The 13,482-nt window shown below is 42.0% G+C and overlaps 1 protein-coding gene across 1 annotated transcript in view; it reads right to left on the reverse strand.

Annotated features, from left to right (window-relative positions):
• Positions 1-6,778: 6,778 nt before the first annotated feature.
• LOC142194639 (4-hydroxyphenylpyruvate dioxygenase) overlaps positions 6,779-13,482 on the reverse strand; it is a 54,555-nt gene continuing 47,851 nt past the window's right edge. The window contains exons 9-13 of the mRNA XM_075263899.1: positions 12,720-12,882; positions 11,237-11,308; positions 9,912-10,034; positions 8,902-9,018; positions 6,779-6,892 (exon numbers count right to left, since the gene is read on the reverse strand). Coding sequence (XP_075120000.1) covers positions 6,779-6,892; positions 8,902-9,018; positions 9,912-10,034; positions 11,237-11,308; positions 12,720-12,882 — 589 coding nt within the window. The remainder of the gene's footprint in view (positions 6,893-8,901; positions 9,019-9,911; positions 10,035-11,236; positions 11,309-12,719; positions 12,883-13,482) is intronic.

Here is a 13,482-nt window from a genome sequence, read left to right on the forward strand (position 1 = left end):
GGATTGTTTCCAATGCTTCTTATAAACATCTACAATTTCAGTCTTAGAATTTGGACGCATTTTTTGCTTCTCACGTTCCAAGTAATCCTAAAGACATTCAGTGGTGTTGAAGTCTGGGCTCTGGGGTGGCCAGCCCATTGTTCTGCAAACACCAGCGGCTTCTTTGTCTGATAAGTATGTCTTGATCTTCACAGCAGTGTACTTGGGGTCATAAGCTTGCTGTAGGATCATTTATTTCCTTGTCTAATGTATTCCAGAGGGTAAAGTAGATTTTATTAAAAATGTGTTTGTTCTTTTATTTTTAATGATTTCTTCTGGGAAGAACAAATGTTACAGAAGAATACAGAGGTCCCTTGTGTTACAATGGCCTGTAGTTACAATATTTTCAGGCCTGTAAAGTCCAACCAAATGCATTCAGGTTTAAAGGGGTTGTCCCATCACAAGGATCCTATCTATACTGCTAGTTTATGTGGATTTAAGACTTTTCCTAAATATATTGCTTTATCAAAACTGCTTTGTTTGGCCGCTATCTTAATTTATTCACTTTACTGTTTACACTGCATTTCCATAACCATGGGCCTGCGGATGGTCTTATCTCCTAGACTGACAAGTGACATAGCTCCAGGAGGGGAGGGGGAGCTGAGTGCACGGGAGCAGCTTGCATGTGAAACCTCGCCCACCAATTAACGCAGAAAACCAGGAAGACAACTGCGTTGACAGTCAGCAAGCTGGTGAGCGAGCGACATGGGAATACCCCTTTAAAGGATGCAACTGAGGTGCAGCAAGTTTCCCTATGGCCAAACTCACTGTCCCAAAGTCTATCTGTTCACCTGGGCTTTATGGCCTTTGTATGGACCCAACTCACCTTTCACATACTAACCAGCTTCCAAAGTAGTAGTTATGATTATTAACATTAAAGGGCTTTCTCAAACAAAAAAAAACTTTAAAAAAAAGGTATTTTAGTGCTATTAATGGGTTATTAATTGCACCAAAATACTTTTAGCAGTGTTTTGAGTGCTTTCTGGCTTTCTCTGGGACTTCCTGACAGTCTCTACATTTGTCTACATGCTTCCTCCTAGTTTCCTGCTATCCTAGCCTGCAGCTCCCATGATCTCCCTCTCTCACACCCCTCCGTTTCCCTAGCTAGCCCGTGGACTACTATCTCTATCTACCTACCTACCTAAATCACTCAGCCCCAATCCCCCCCACAATCATACTTACCTGTCTTCTGTGTCCTGGAGATCAATGTCTTCGGTTCCAGAGGCATCTTCTTCTGTGGACTTCTTGCACATGCATGATATGCGCTCTTCGCTTTTGTCGGCGACTGTACAATAAAGCTTTTTTGGGCCGGCAGAGGAAGTGCCAGAAGAATGAAGATGACTATGTAAGAGACGGGTACGGAGGAGTTTTGCTGATGCTTCATTTCCGGAAATGCGGAAACGAAACATCATTGGATCATCAAATAATGTGCCTGGGGCGGTCGCATGACCGCCCCAGGTATATAGGTAAATTTGGATATTTTATAAAATTGAAGTCAATTAGAAGTTAGGCGGGGCGAGGGGTTTAGTTTAGGGACTAATTTTCTATTTATCCTGGACAACCCCTTTAAGGCTAAGGCCCCACGCAGTAGATCGTTGCAAAAAACTAAAAAAAAAATACTGCGGCGCAATGCATTGCGTTTTTCACTGAAAGTCAGAGTTTTCCTTTGTGGACTTTATGCTTCTATTATACCTATATGGAAATAATAGGTATAATTGACATTCTGCGATTTGTAAAAATGTTTGCATTTTGGAAATCGTTTCATTTCTGCTACGTGGGGCCCAAGCGTCATGGGGCTGTGCCACAAATTACATTTATTACCTGTCCACAGGATGGGTAATAAATGTCAATCTTTCGGAGAGGGGGCGCACTGCTGGACCTCCATCAGTCACTAGAATGGGTGTTCACTGCATGATAAGAAGTTTATGAGAAAACCCTTTAACTTGGGTGGTAAATTGTCTCACTGTTATGCCCATGGTTGAAGACCACAGAAAAGCATTTTTGTCGTGGGCACACTGGGGCACGCATGTTGCAGGCTTCACTAGTAAAATAAGTTTTCCACTTTAACATAATACTGTCTAGGACTCACTAGTAGTATCCTTTGAAAGCAATTAAAATCTTGGCAATGGCTTTCACCGACTTTTTCCTGTTGTTTGAAGCAGGGAGGACACAACGCACATATTTTCCAGACCACAACCCACACCCTGCTATTTACAATCCCGATTACAGACAGCTGTTATTATTTCAGTGTTAAAAGTTGCAGAATAAAACAGTACTTCTCAATTATGCTTTGTGGTTTACTGTCTTCAGCTTCTAAACATGCTTCATGTATAACGTATAGCGTCGATAAACTGAGGCTGTGTCCACAGCGGAACACCACACAATAATGGGTTGTAGCACTTACACAATAGTAAGTAGGATGGAGCTAAGATGAAATGTTAACTGTTTTTGGTATCTTTAGTTCTGTAGCAGGAACAAAGCTCACAGATACTGCCACTTAGCCTGCAAAGCTGTCAGATTCCGCCTCAAAATCCTGACCAAAAAACTCAGTGTGAACTCAGCTTTAGAGTTATGTTGAGATTAGGGTTGAGCCGATCTTGACTTTTCAGGATCGATTTTGAAATCCGATTTCCGATCATTTTTCATTCGAACCCAATCTCGGTCCCAATTCCGATCCCAATGCAAGTCAGTGGGATTTTTTTACTAATCAGTGATCGGATTTTAAAACCAATCCTATTCACTATACAGCATGGAATCTAACAATTGAACACTTTAATTGTTAGAATCCAAGCTGTGTAATGATTTTTTTTAATCACTAAGTAGCCAGAGGATTTTTTTTAATCCTCTGGCTACTTAGTCCCTCCTGGTGTCCACTTACCTGCAGAGATGGCTGGTCCAGTGCCCGGTGTTCTCGTTCTTCTTCGCCTCGCTGCCTCCCAGCTTAGGAGAGTGTGGGCGGGTTAGGAGAGTGTGGGCGGGTACTGGGAGGGGAGATGTCACGTCTCCCTGCCCTGTACCCGCCCACACTCTCCTAAGCTACAAGCCCTTCTTCCTAGCTCTTTAACACTAACCTGGGAGGCAGGGGCAGCGAACCGAAGAAGAACGAGAACACCGGGCACCGGACCAGCCATCTCTGCAGGTAAGTAGCTAATAGAGATTTTAGCTGGTCTCCCGATAGAATGAATGGACGCAGCCGGCGTGCAGGGGGTTAAAGCTGTGTCCTATGGAACCGCAGCGGAGCCTTAACCCCCTGAGCGGAGTGTATACTCAGTGTGAAGGCTAACATTGTTAGCTTTTCCCACAATGCTTGGCCAGTAGCACAGCATTGTGGGAAATAATCACCGATCTCGTTCCCACCTAAAAAGATCGTGTCCGGAATTCCGATCGCGATCGTGAAATTTTCTCGATCGCCGATCGGAATCTGATCTTTTCCGAACACAATCGCTCAACCCTAGTTGAGATGTTTTGTAATTGCTAGGTTTTTAAGAACTTTGCAGACTTCAGTAGGGGCCTTCATGGCTTCCTTTCCATGGATACACATTTGTCCTGGTCATGTGATGGATATATACAGCAGTAGAACGGTTACCGTTACAGCAGAGCTATCAGAGCTGTGAGACGTTACAATTTAGTCCCCCATGTCCATCACATGACCAGGACAGAATGTTATCCCCTAGAAATAAGCATTTGTGTTTTCTATGTAATGAATGCAAAAAAGATCTTGATGAAAACATGGATGAATTGATAAGGAAGGTTTATTGGAATTTTTATTACCATACAAAATAAGATATATTTGCTTATACAGGAATACCTCTTTAGGGCTAAGGCCTCATGTAGCAAAACAAATAAAAACCGCTGCAGAAAAAAACCACAGGGAAAACATATTGCATTTTTTATCACTACGTTTTTACTTTGTTTTCCTCTATTTTTTTCCACGTATTAAATCTATAGGACAAGGTCTATAACTCTGCAGATAACATGAAGACATTTTAAAAGTGCAGCTTTTCCACAATTTTTTTTTTCTCAAATTATGCACATTATGTGAATGGATTTAAAATCTCATTCACTTTCCAGGTACTGCTGTAAAACATAGTGTTTTGGGTTTTTTTTGCTGCGTTTCTTAGGGTGCCTTCACACGGAGTATACGCTCACTGATTCTGAACATGTAAGGGCTCGTTCACATCTGCGCCCAGTCTCCGTTCATACAGGTTTCCATTTCCTGAACAAAACTGAGCAGGAGACGGAAAGCTGCAGGACTCTTTCATACCCATTCATTTGAATGGGTTTGAAAGATGTCTGGCCGTGAGCGCCGGTGAGCATTTTATGCTCTCTGTCGCAAAACCAGTTTTTTTAAAATCGGACACAGAGTCGGACATGCAGTATTCTGTGTCCGATTTAAAAAAAAAACGGTTTCGCAGCGGAGAGCATAAAACGCTCACCACCGCTCACGGCCAGACCCGGTCTGACAGCTTTCCGTCTTCTGCATGCAGAAGACGGAAAGCTGAGAACGGACTCTGGGCGCTAGTGTGAACCTAGCGTAACACTTTCCGAATCAGCGGCGTTAAAACAGATCCCATTGCTTTCTATGGGAGCCAGCATACAAAAGGGAAAAAAAACAGCCCATTCATTTCTATGGGGAGCGCACGTATGCCAGCTTCCATAGAAAGCAATGGGATCTGTTTTAACGGCGCTGATTCGGAACGTGTTACACGTTCAGAATCAGTGAGCGTATACTCCGTGTGAAGGCACCGTTATACTTCTCTTTTCTGCTCAATCCACTCCTGGCTTTGGCTCAAAAAACTTCAACAAAATCTGCAACAAAAAAAGCTGCGTTTCTGCAACGGGGCCCTACAGGCTGGAAACACAGTGATTTGTCTGCGGCTTAAACGCGGCAGGAAAGCTCTGGGCTTCTTACAGTTACTGCAAAGTGGATGGGATTGCAAATATGTGAATCCCATGCCCACTTTGCGTTTAAAACCGCAGCACCGACACACTGCCATGTCCAAAACCGGCGCGGTTTTGGAAATCGCAGAATGTTAATTATATCTACGGAAACGCTGTCGGCTTTCCTGTAGATATAATTGTAACAGAACTTCCTGCTCAAAGCAGTGCGGGAAGAACCGTGATGCATTCATGCTGCGGTTTTTCTGGCAGTGTTTTAGCGCTGTGGATTGTCCCGTGGGGCCTTAGCCTACAGAGGTTTTTCTGGGACTTCGGTGTCGATGGTTGACAAGCGGTTTGTAGTATTTGCTTCTGCTTCACAGATCAGTACTGTCATGGTCATCCGTCACATGACCTGTTTGCAGCCTAAAGTAAAAACTAAAAAATATGACTTATGCTGCCATAATTGGAAAACAGCACTTCAAAGAGCTGATCAGTGGGGTGTAAGGTGCCAAATCCCTATCGATCTGATAATGGTGACCTCTTGTAAGGATAGGCCATTAATACCAGAGTCCCAGAATAACCCCCCCCCCCCCTCCCCTCAGTTTCCCCTTTAAGTGTCTGTACATTGTGTATAGAGTGAAATGTGAACTGAGAAACATGACATGATAAAGCTCAATGTCAGTACAAGATTAATTGTAATAAAACTGACCAAGGATAATGCAGTGTTTTGCAAAATGCAACATGTGAATTTTAGCTGTGGAACCACAAGCATTTACTCTATAGATTTAATAAGGGAAGAAAAACACAATATGAACTCAATGAAAAAGCCTGCAGAAAAAAAAAAAAAAAACTTTTTTTTTTGCTGTATTCTGAAATGGAATCTGTCACTTTGAAATACATTTCAATGTGTATGCAGCATTCTGTAGACTAGAAGAGAAGATTGATATATAGTTGTGTGTATTTTATTCGTATGTAGTTGGCAGCGTCTTTCTTGAGCATACGCTCTGACACAGCTTTCTGTGAGTAGGTCACAGCCCAGAGGAACAGACTGTCCTAAGAACAGACAGAAATGTAAGTGCATTTATGCTACAGTCACACCTATGTCCAGAAGGATGGAAAAATGTCCTGGATATCTGCCAGACTACACCCGAGACTCCATGTTAATGTACCCTTATACTGAATCTATTCCCACAAGACTATATATCAATCTGCTGAGGCCCGGTTCACATCTGCGTTAGGGTTTCCGTTCAGGGAGTCCGCTTGGGACCTATACGCATTAAAAACCGGTTACCTAAAGGAACCCCCGGACAACATAATGGGGTCCGTGTGGTTTCTGCACTAAACGTGGAGAGAAAAGTGCTGCTTACAGGACTTTTCTCTCCATATTTTACGTGTGGAAACTCAACGGAAACCACACGGACCCCATTATAGCCTATGGGGTCCACGGGTTTCCCAAGTAACTGCTTTTTAATGCATATATTTTTCCATTTGGGGTGTCCCCAAGAGGACTCCCTAAATGGAAACCCAAATGCAGATGTGACTATATGATCGATGTGTGACAGGTTCACATTTACTTTCCAGAGGCTCAAAATAAAGAAGCCTGATAGAAGACAGACTTCTGTGTCTATGGCGCCATACTTCCTCTTCTATGAACATAACCAATTAGAATTTAGTTTTAGATTTTTAGAAATGTAGATATTTTTAGCTTCTGGGGGATTTCTTTACAGTATTACAAAGTGATATATCATGAGGATATACAGTAGGCACAGAAGGCTGATACAACTTCTGAAAACTCAGATGTGATGCTTTTAATTTTTTTCACATATGAAAAGAAACATTTTGAGATTTTCTCCGTTTTTCAATAAAACGCCTGCGGTTCTCCATTTTCAGTGTAGATTGTAAGATTTCCCCTGGCGTCTTGATCTGCTTCTATTGCTTCAAACAGAGATTTGAAGTTACCGGCTCCAAAGCCCTGCAAATAGATCACTACTGTTAGCGTTATAAGAAGAATGATTTATTCTATCACATTTACATTTTATAAGATTCTGTATCTTTGTAGTTCGCCTTATTGTATTTTATCCAAAACCTCAGAAGAGAACATTGGTTGAGTCCATGGCTATTGGACCTTTATTATTCCCAGAGCCATGAGATTGAAGGGCAAGTCAAAAAACAAAGCAGGCAATGATGAGAAATTTATGAATCTGCAACTTAGTAACCTGTAGACACTTTGTCAAAACTGGTTTGAGCTTAGATTTACAGTGTCAGTGTAAAAAGATCCTGCCCCTGCATTCTGGGGGGAGTTAATCAAGACTGGTGTTTCCTTCATATCCCTTGTGCACTTAATTTATGACAAGGTGCAACCTCCAGTAGTCCGTGCATTGATACTCCAAGCTACACTGGCTCATAGCTGACCCAGATGCGCCATAAATGATAAGTCATTCAGGGCTTTTTGGTGCTAGCGTTGTTTAAAGAGTCACAAAGCTGGAGTTGGTAACTTTTTTGCCATTCTGTGCCCTAGTTCAGCTCACTGTATCCTGAGATATTAAATAGACCTTTCCTCCTTTATTGTGGATGGTGCTTGGAAAAACAGTGCAGCTGTACAAGGGCTCAGGGGGTCCTATCACCTTAACAGCAGCTTTCTACTGTGTATTAGATGAAGGGCAAATGCCTAAGTTAATTAATTCATGGTGAACTATTAGGCAGAGTTCAGACAGAGTTTTTTGGTCTGGAATTTGAGTTGGAGGTCGCCTCAGATTCTGGACCAAAAAAAAGGTGGCTGTGATTGGATGCTGGTCCAGTGCAGTTGCAGCACTTCACTCCGGATCAGGCCCAAATGAATCTGCCTAGTTGGAGGGAGTGTCTTCAGGCGGACGTCCGAGGCTGAATCGGCCGCGGCATCCGCCTGAAGAATGAGCATGTCGCTTCTTTTTTCCGGGAGCTGGAACAGACTGTTCGCTGAAACAAGAACTGACCGGCTCCCATTGAAATCAATGGAAGATGTTTTTTGCTCACAGATTCCACCTCAAAATCCTGACCAAAAAAAACCTGTGTGAACCCGGCCTTACTGGTGGATTGTTAGTGAGACTCAAGGGATTGCTCTTTCCTGAGATTTTGGAAAAGAAAGGATCTGCAACTGTTCTTGCACATGAGTCTGTGTCTACCCTGACATGATTCCTGGGTATCCTGCACCATGGCAGATCAGCTGGGTCTTGACAGTACCCACTTTCACTATAGGGCGTGTTTACTCCTGTAAATGGAGCTCCTATGAATGCAAAAAAAAATCACTAAATAAAAAAATAAAGTGTTACTGTCTCCTGGGGTCTTAACCTTGTGGAGGACTTAACAAAATATATAAACAGTATTGAAAAATGTGAGTGGTCATGTGAGCCATGAATGTGACAGCATCACTTACAGTCTGGCGGGATTGAAAGCCCCAGGGACCAGACTGGAGGGATCAGTGAATCCACCAGCGAAGATTTATGGAAGTTATTGTTCATAGTCTTGAATTTACTAAATATCGATATTGTTAGCCTTTCTTATCACGTGTTGATGGGAAGAGATGATCACCATGACAGGTCAATGTAACACGTGTGCTCATGTATGTGATAAATCTCTAAAACATTTTAAACATATTATTCTAATTGAAGGTTACAAATCGGCTGTCAGATTCTGTATGCATCGTCTTAAGATTTAAAGCCATTGTGCGATGGTTTCTCTGGTTCTTTGGTCATATTTATACCTTTAAGCAGTGTTAGTAAATTGTCCTCGCAATGATTACAAACATTCTTCAAAAGGTGCAATTATGTCCTAAAACCAGAGACAATTACCCTTTAGCTTTCATCTACATTGTGCAGGTTAGGCTATAAATGCAAATGCATTAATCCTTGCCGAGGTTAGAAATGGTGTAGAATTGCAGCCTGCTATATTGCTGTTCATACAACCCATGAATACGTTTAGAGATAGTGTCATGAAATCACTTACATAATGGTTATATCTCTGTATAACTTCTAGGAAGAGGGTCGGTCTGTCCTGCATTGGCTTGGTGAAGATCTGAAGAAGATATCCTTTGTCGTCATAATCAACCAGAATTTTTAGGTCCTGAAATAATGGAGGTAATATTAGTCATAGAGCATTCTGCTGGCCTATGTCTGACATCTGAAGACTATTTGTTGAGCCTGCCATGTTCTGTCCTGTCAAAAAGTAGATCCAGGCAGAGAGGTTTTTAAACATTGGATACCAATGGTAGTTGAGTCTAAATTTTTGGATATAGGTTTGCATAAAATCCTTCCAATACCAGTTATTTGTATATTCTTTACTGTACTGGGTTATACACCCTTTCTTCATTGAAGTTAAAGGGATTTTTTGGGACATACATATTGAGAATATATCCTTGGCATAAGTCAATATCTGATCATGGAGGACTAACTTGTAGCTTCATCCACCTCCACCATAGAGTAGCACTGCTCCCCTGTTTTGTAAGTCCGAGCCTAGTGGTCATGAAATAAAGGGGTTGTCCAGTTCTTTTTTTATTGATGACCTATCCTCAGGTATGAGGGGGGTCTGACATCCAGGACTTCTGCTGATCAGCTGTTTCAAGGGACCCTGTCTTGCAGATCTTGTGTCCATGACCACTTTACTATAGCTCAACAGTGGGGGAAAACCTGCTGATCTTATATTGATGACTTTTCCTGACTGGACAACCCCTTTAACAAGCAGTTATTCCTATATCTGCAGAAATTTGCTGAGATGAGGTAACCTATTAATATCTAGTCACAGTGTTCTCCAGAGACCGTATATCTAAGTCTATCACATCTTTTATGACTGACTTCAGTATCTAAAGGTAAATGACTGTGGATGTTTCACTGCACATTTTTTAATATTAGTACAATTTGGTCATAGACAACTTTTCGGTTCTTTGCCTAAATCTTGCTTCTCTTGGATTGTTAAGCATCTTCTTTCCAATACAGTGTTGTTTTTGCACATATATATACCTGTAACACACTAATATCCTCTTTTACAGTGATTTTGGCACTTTTTAATTTTTTTCTCAGGTCATCATAATAGGTGTCCGGTGCAGAAAGAAACTCCATTCCACGAGATTTCAGATTCTTCACCTTTGAGAATATACGAGTCAGAATTGTGATCATATACATGAGAAACCATCAATTATTTAGTTGTCTTATATTATCTTTGTATTGTAGACCATTATAAAAACAATTTTTAAAACCCTTTTAAGGCTGAGGCCCCACGGGCCGTATCCACAGCACTAAAACGCTGCGGGAAGAACCGCTGCGTGAACGCATTGCGGTTCTTTCCGCAGCGCTTTTAAGAGAAGGTTCAGAGTTTTCCTCTGCGGAGTTTTTCTTAACGTTATATCTACGGGAAAGCCGCCGGCGTTTCCGTAGATATAATTGACATGCTGCGATTTGCAAAGCCGCAACGGCTTTGCAAATCGCAGCGTATCCGTGCTGCGATCTTTTCCGCAAAGTGGGGATGGGATTCGCATGAATCTCATCCACTTTGCCTGCAATGTACAATGCCGTGATTTTTCCCGCAGCATCTCCGCTGCGGGTAAATCGCGGTGTTTCCGGTCCATGGGTCCCCGGCCTTAGAGTATGTTCACACGGAGTTTTTTGGCAGCAGATTTTGACACGGAATCCTCCTCAAGATCCGCTGCCAAAAACGGGTCCCATTGACTTCAATGGGAGCCACTCGCTTCTTTTTACCAGTACCTAGTAGCGGAAAAAAGAAGCAACATGTCCTTTCTTGCTGCGGATTATGTGGCTCGAGACACGCTCCAGTGTAGGCTCATTCAGTTGGGCCTACACAGGATCGGGATGCCGCGACTGAATGCCAATACTGTATTGGCATTCCGTCGCGGTGAGCGGCGCGGAATGTTTACATCGCGGAACTAGCCCTAATAGGGACCTGTCATTAGACAGGTGTTTGTCTATGACACCGTCTATAATATACTGTATATATATATATATATATATATATATCTTTAGTTCCATTAATCTTTATGTACTAATGAATTATGGAAATTGTGGATGTTGTAAGCTCATTTTCACAACATATACATAACTTATACATATGTCATCACACGCACACATTCATTAATATTAAATTCTCTACAACAAAAAAAAGACAATATATACATAACATTCATGTTTCAAAACATATGCAGGTATTCATGCACAGACTCGCATAGATAAACACGCCACCCTCTTAGCCAAACAGCGAGGAGATCAAAGCGGAGAACTCGCCCCTCCCTCTGCTGCTGTCTCTGGTGTAGCTATCTGTCTGAATTACTCACTGCTTTGATGATGTCGGAAGTGTTAAGAGCAATGTGCTGCACACCAGCACCTCCATAGTAGTCTACATATTCCTGAAAGAAAGGGAAAATTACTCATTTACCATTATGTAAGAATTATGAACCTCTAACTTTATAATATGGCTTTATAATAGATAAGACACAATGCATCTTTCAGATATATAAAGCTTAGTGTATGAAGGCAGAGGTGTAACTTGAACACTGGGCCCCAGTGCAAAATCTGTAGTGGGGCCCTATCCTACCTTGTGCTGTTTAGACTACGGGTATATTTCATGTGACAGGAGGATGTTTGGGGCTCCTCAGGCTCCAGGGCCTTGTCGTAACCGCTGCACTCCCAATAGCTACACCACTGTATGCAGGGAGTTTACGGAGACATGTACATAGCGCAGCTCTCTATTCCAACTCATACATAGTGATTCCAGGCAGAGGCCCCCTGTACAAAGTTGATATGCCCTGATAGGACATATGGACAGAGGTTGTTTTTCATGAGACAACTTCGTAAAGCATACCTACAGTTCCGTAAATGATGGGCTGATGACATTGAATTGATATTTCTCAACCACTTAAATTCAGGTAAGATTGTAGCATACTTACATTGTGCAATGGTTGTTAATATAATAATTAAAGGGGTTGTCTACTTTCAAACCAATATTGAGAGACAAATGTTATTGTTTGTAAAATAAAAAGTTGTACAATTTTCCAATTTACTTTCAATTAGTATCAACTCATCACGGTTTTCTAGATTTCTACTTGTTGTCATTCATTCTGCTTACTGCTAGTGGATAAAAATCAGTCCATGGTCATGTGATATACAGTCCATGGTCATGTGATATAAAGTCCATGGTCATGTGATATAAAGTCCATGGTCATGTGATATAAAGTCCATGGTCATGTGATGAGCACACAGGTGCACAGCTCGTTACCAGGCAGATGTCTGATTACTGTACAGTGACTGTAACGAGCAGCACCTGTGTGTTCATCACATGACCATGGACTGTATATCACATGACCAGGGACCGTATATCACATGACCAGGGACTGATTTTTATCTACTGAAAGTATCAGAATGAATGACAGCAAGCAGAGATCTTGAAATCTGTGAGGAATTTATACAAAAAGTATATTGGAAATTGAAGAACTTTATATTATACAAACAATAACATTTGTCTCTCAGCCTTGGTCTGAAAATGGCCAACTGTAAAATTCAATCCTACAGCAAATTATGTGGATATATTAAAAGACTAGGGGTCCATCTTTAGTAAACCCTGCTGATCAGCACAATGTCTACATAGGCACAGTGGCTCATCTTGGTACTACAGCTTGTCTCATTCACTTCAAGCTGTAGCACCGGCCACATACACCTGTACTTATGAGTCAGCAGGCTCTGAGAACAGGGACATGCTTCAAGTATAGGCTGACATTGTTAAATTTTCTATAGGATTTTTTTCAGTGTACTTGCTAGTACCTGTATCTGTGACTTTTTCTTCCCTGGAGCTGGTTCATTTATTGGCATCTTTATGGTCTCCTCATAGTTTGTCACCACAATTGAGCGCAGAGCACTGTACTCTGTATGAATCTGTTTGTCATCTACAGACCAGAATCTGTGGAATAGCAGGCACTTTTGATACCTAAAGGTTCAATGATATAATAAAATGTATGTTAGTTATTTTATTCAATATTAAACTTAATACAAGTATGCCATTACTTTATAGGAGTATTCATTGTCAGCAATGTGTCTTCACTGTGTAATGGTAAGTTTTCCAATTTTTCTAATGAATTTTTAATATCATTCCCTTCTGGTTTGGAAAATCTTAGTTTGAGGTTATTGAATGGGAACCTTCATTAGTTACTTAAAGAGGACCTTTCACCATATCCGGGCACAGGCAGTTCTATATACTGCCAGAAAGCTGACAGTGCGCTGAATTCAGCGCACTGTCGGCTTTCCCGATCTGTGCCCGGTGTGAAGAGCTTACGGCCCGGTACCGTAGCTCTTCTATGGTCAGAAGGGCGTTTCTGACCATTAGCCAGAGACGTCCTTCTGCCTCGCGGCGCCAATCGCGCTGTGCTGTGGAGCGGGGAGGAACGCCCCCTCCCTCTGCTCACACAGCTTGTCCGTAGACTAGCATTATCAGGAGAGGGAGGGGGCGTTCCTCCCGGCTCCACAGCACAGCGCGATTGGCGCCGCGAGGCAGAGGGACGTCTCTGGCTAATGGTCAGAAACGCCCTTC

Source organism: Leptodactylus fuscus, chromosome 2 (genome assembly GCF_031893055.1).
Source record: "Leptodactylus fuscus isolate aLepFus1 chromosome 2, aLepFus1.hap2, whole genome shotgun sequence".
In the NCBI taxonomy this organism is placed as follows: domain Eukaryota; kingdom Metazoa; phylum Chordata; class Amphibia; order Anura; family Leptodactylidae; genus Leptodactylus; species Leptodactylus fuscus.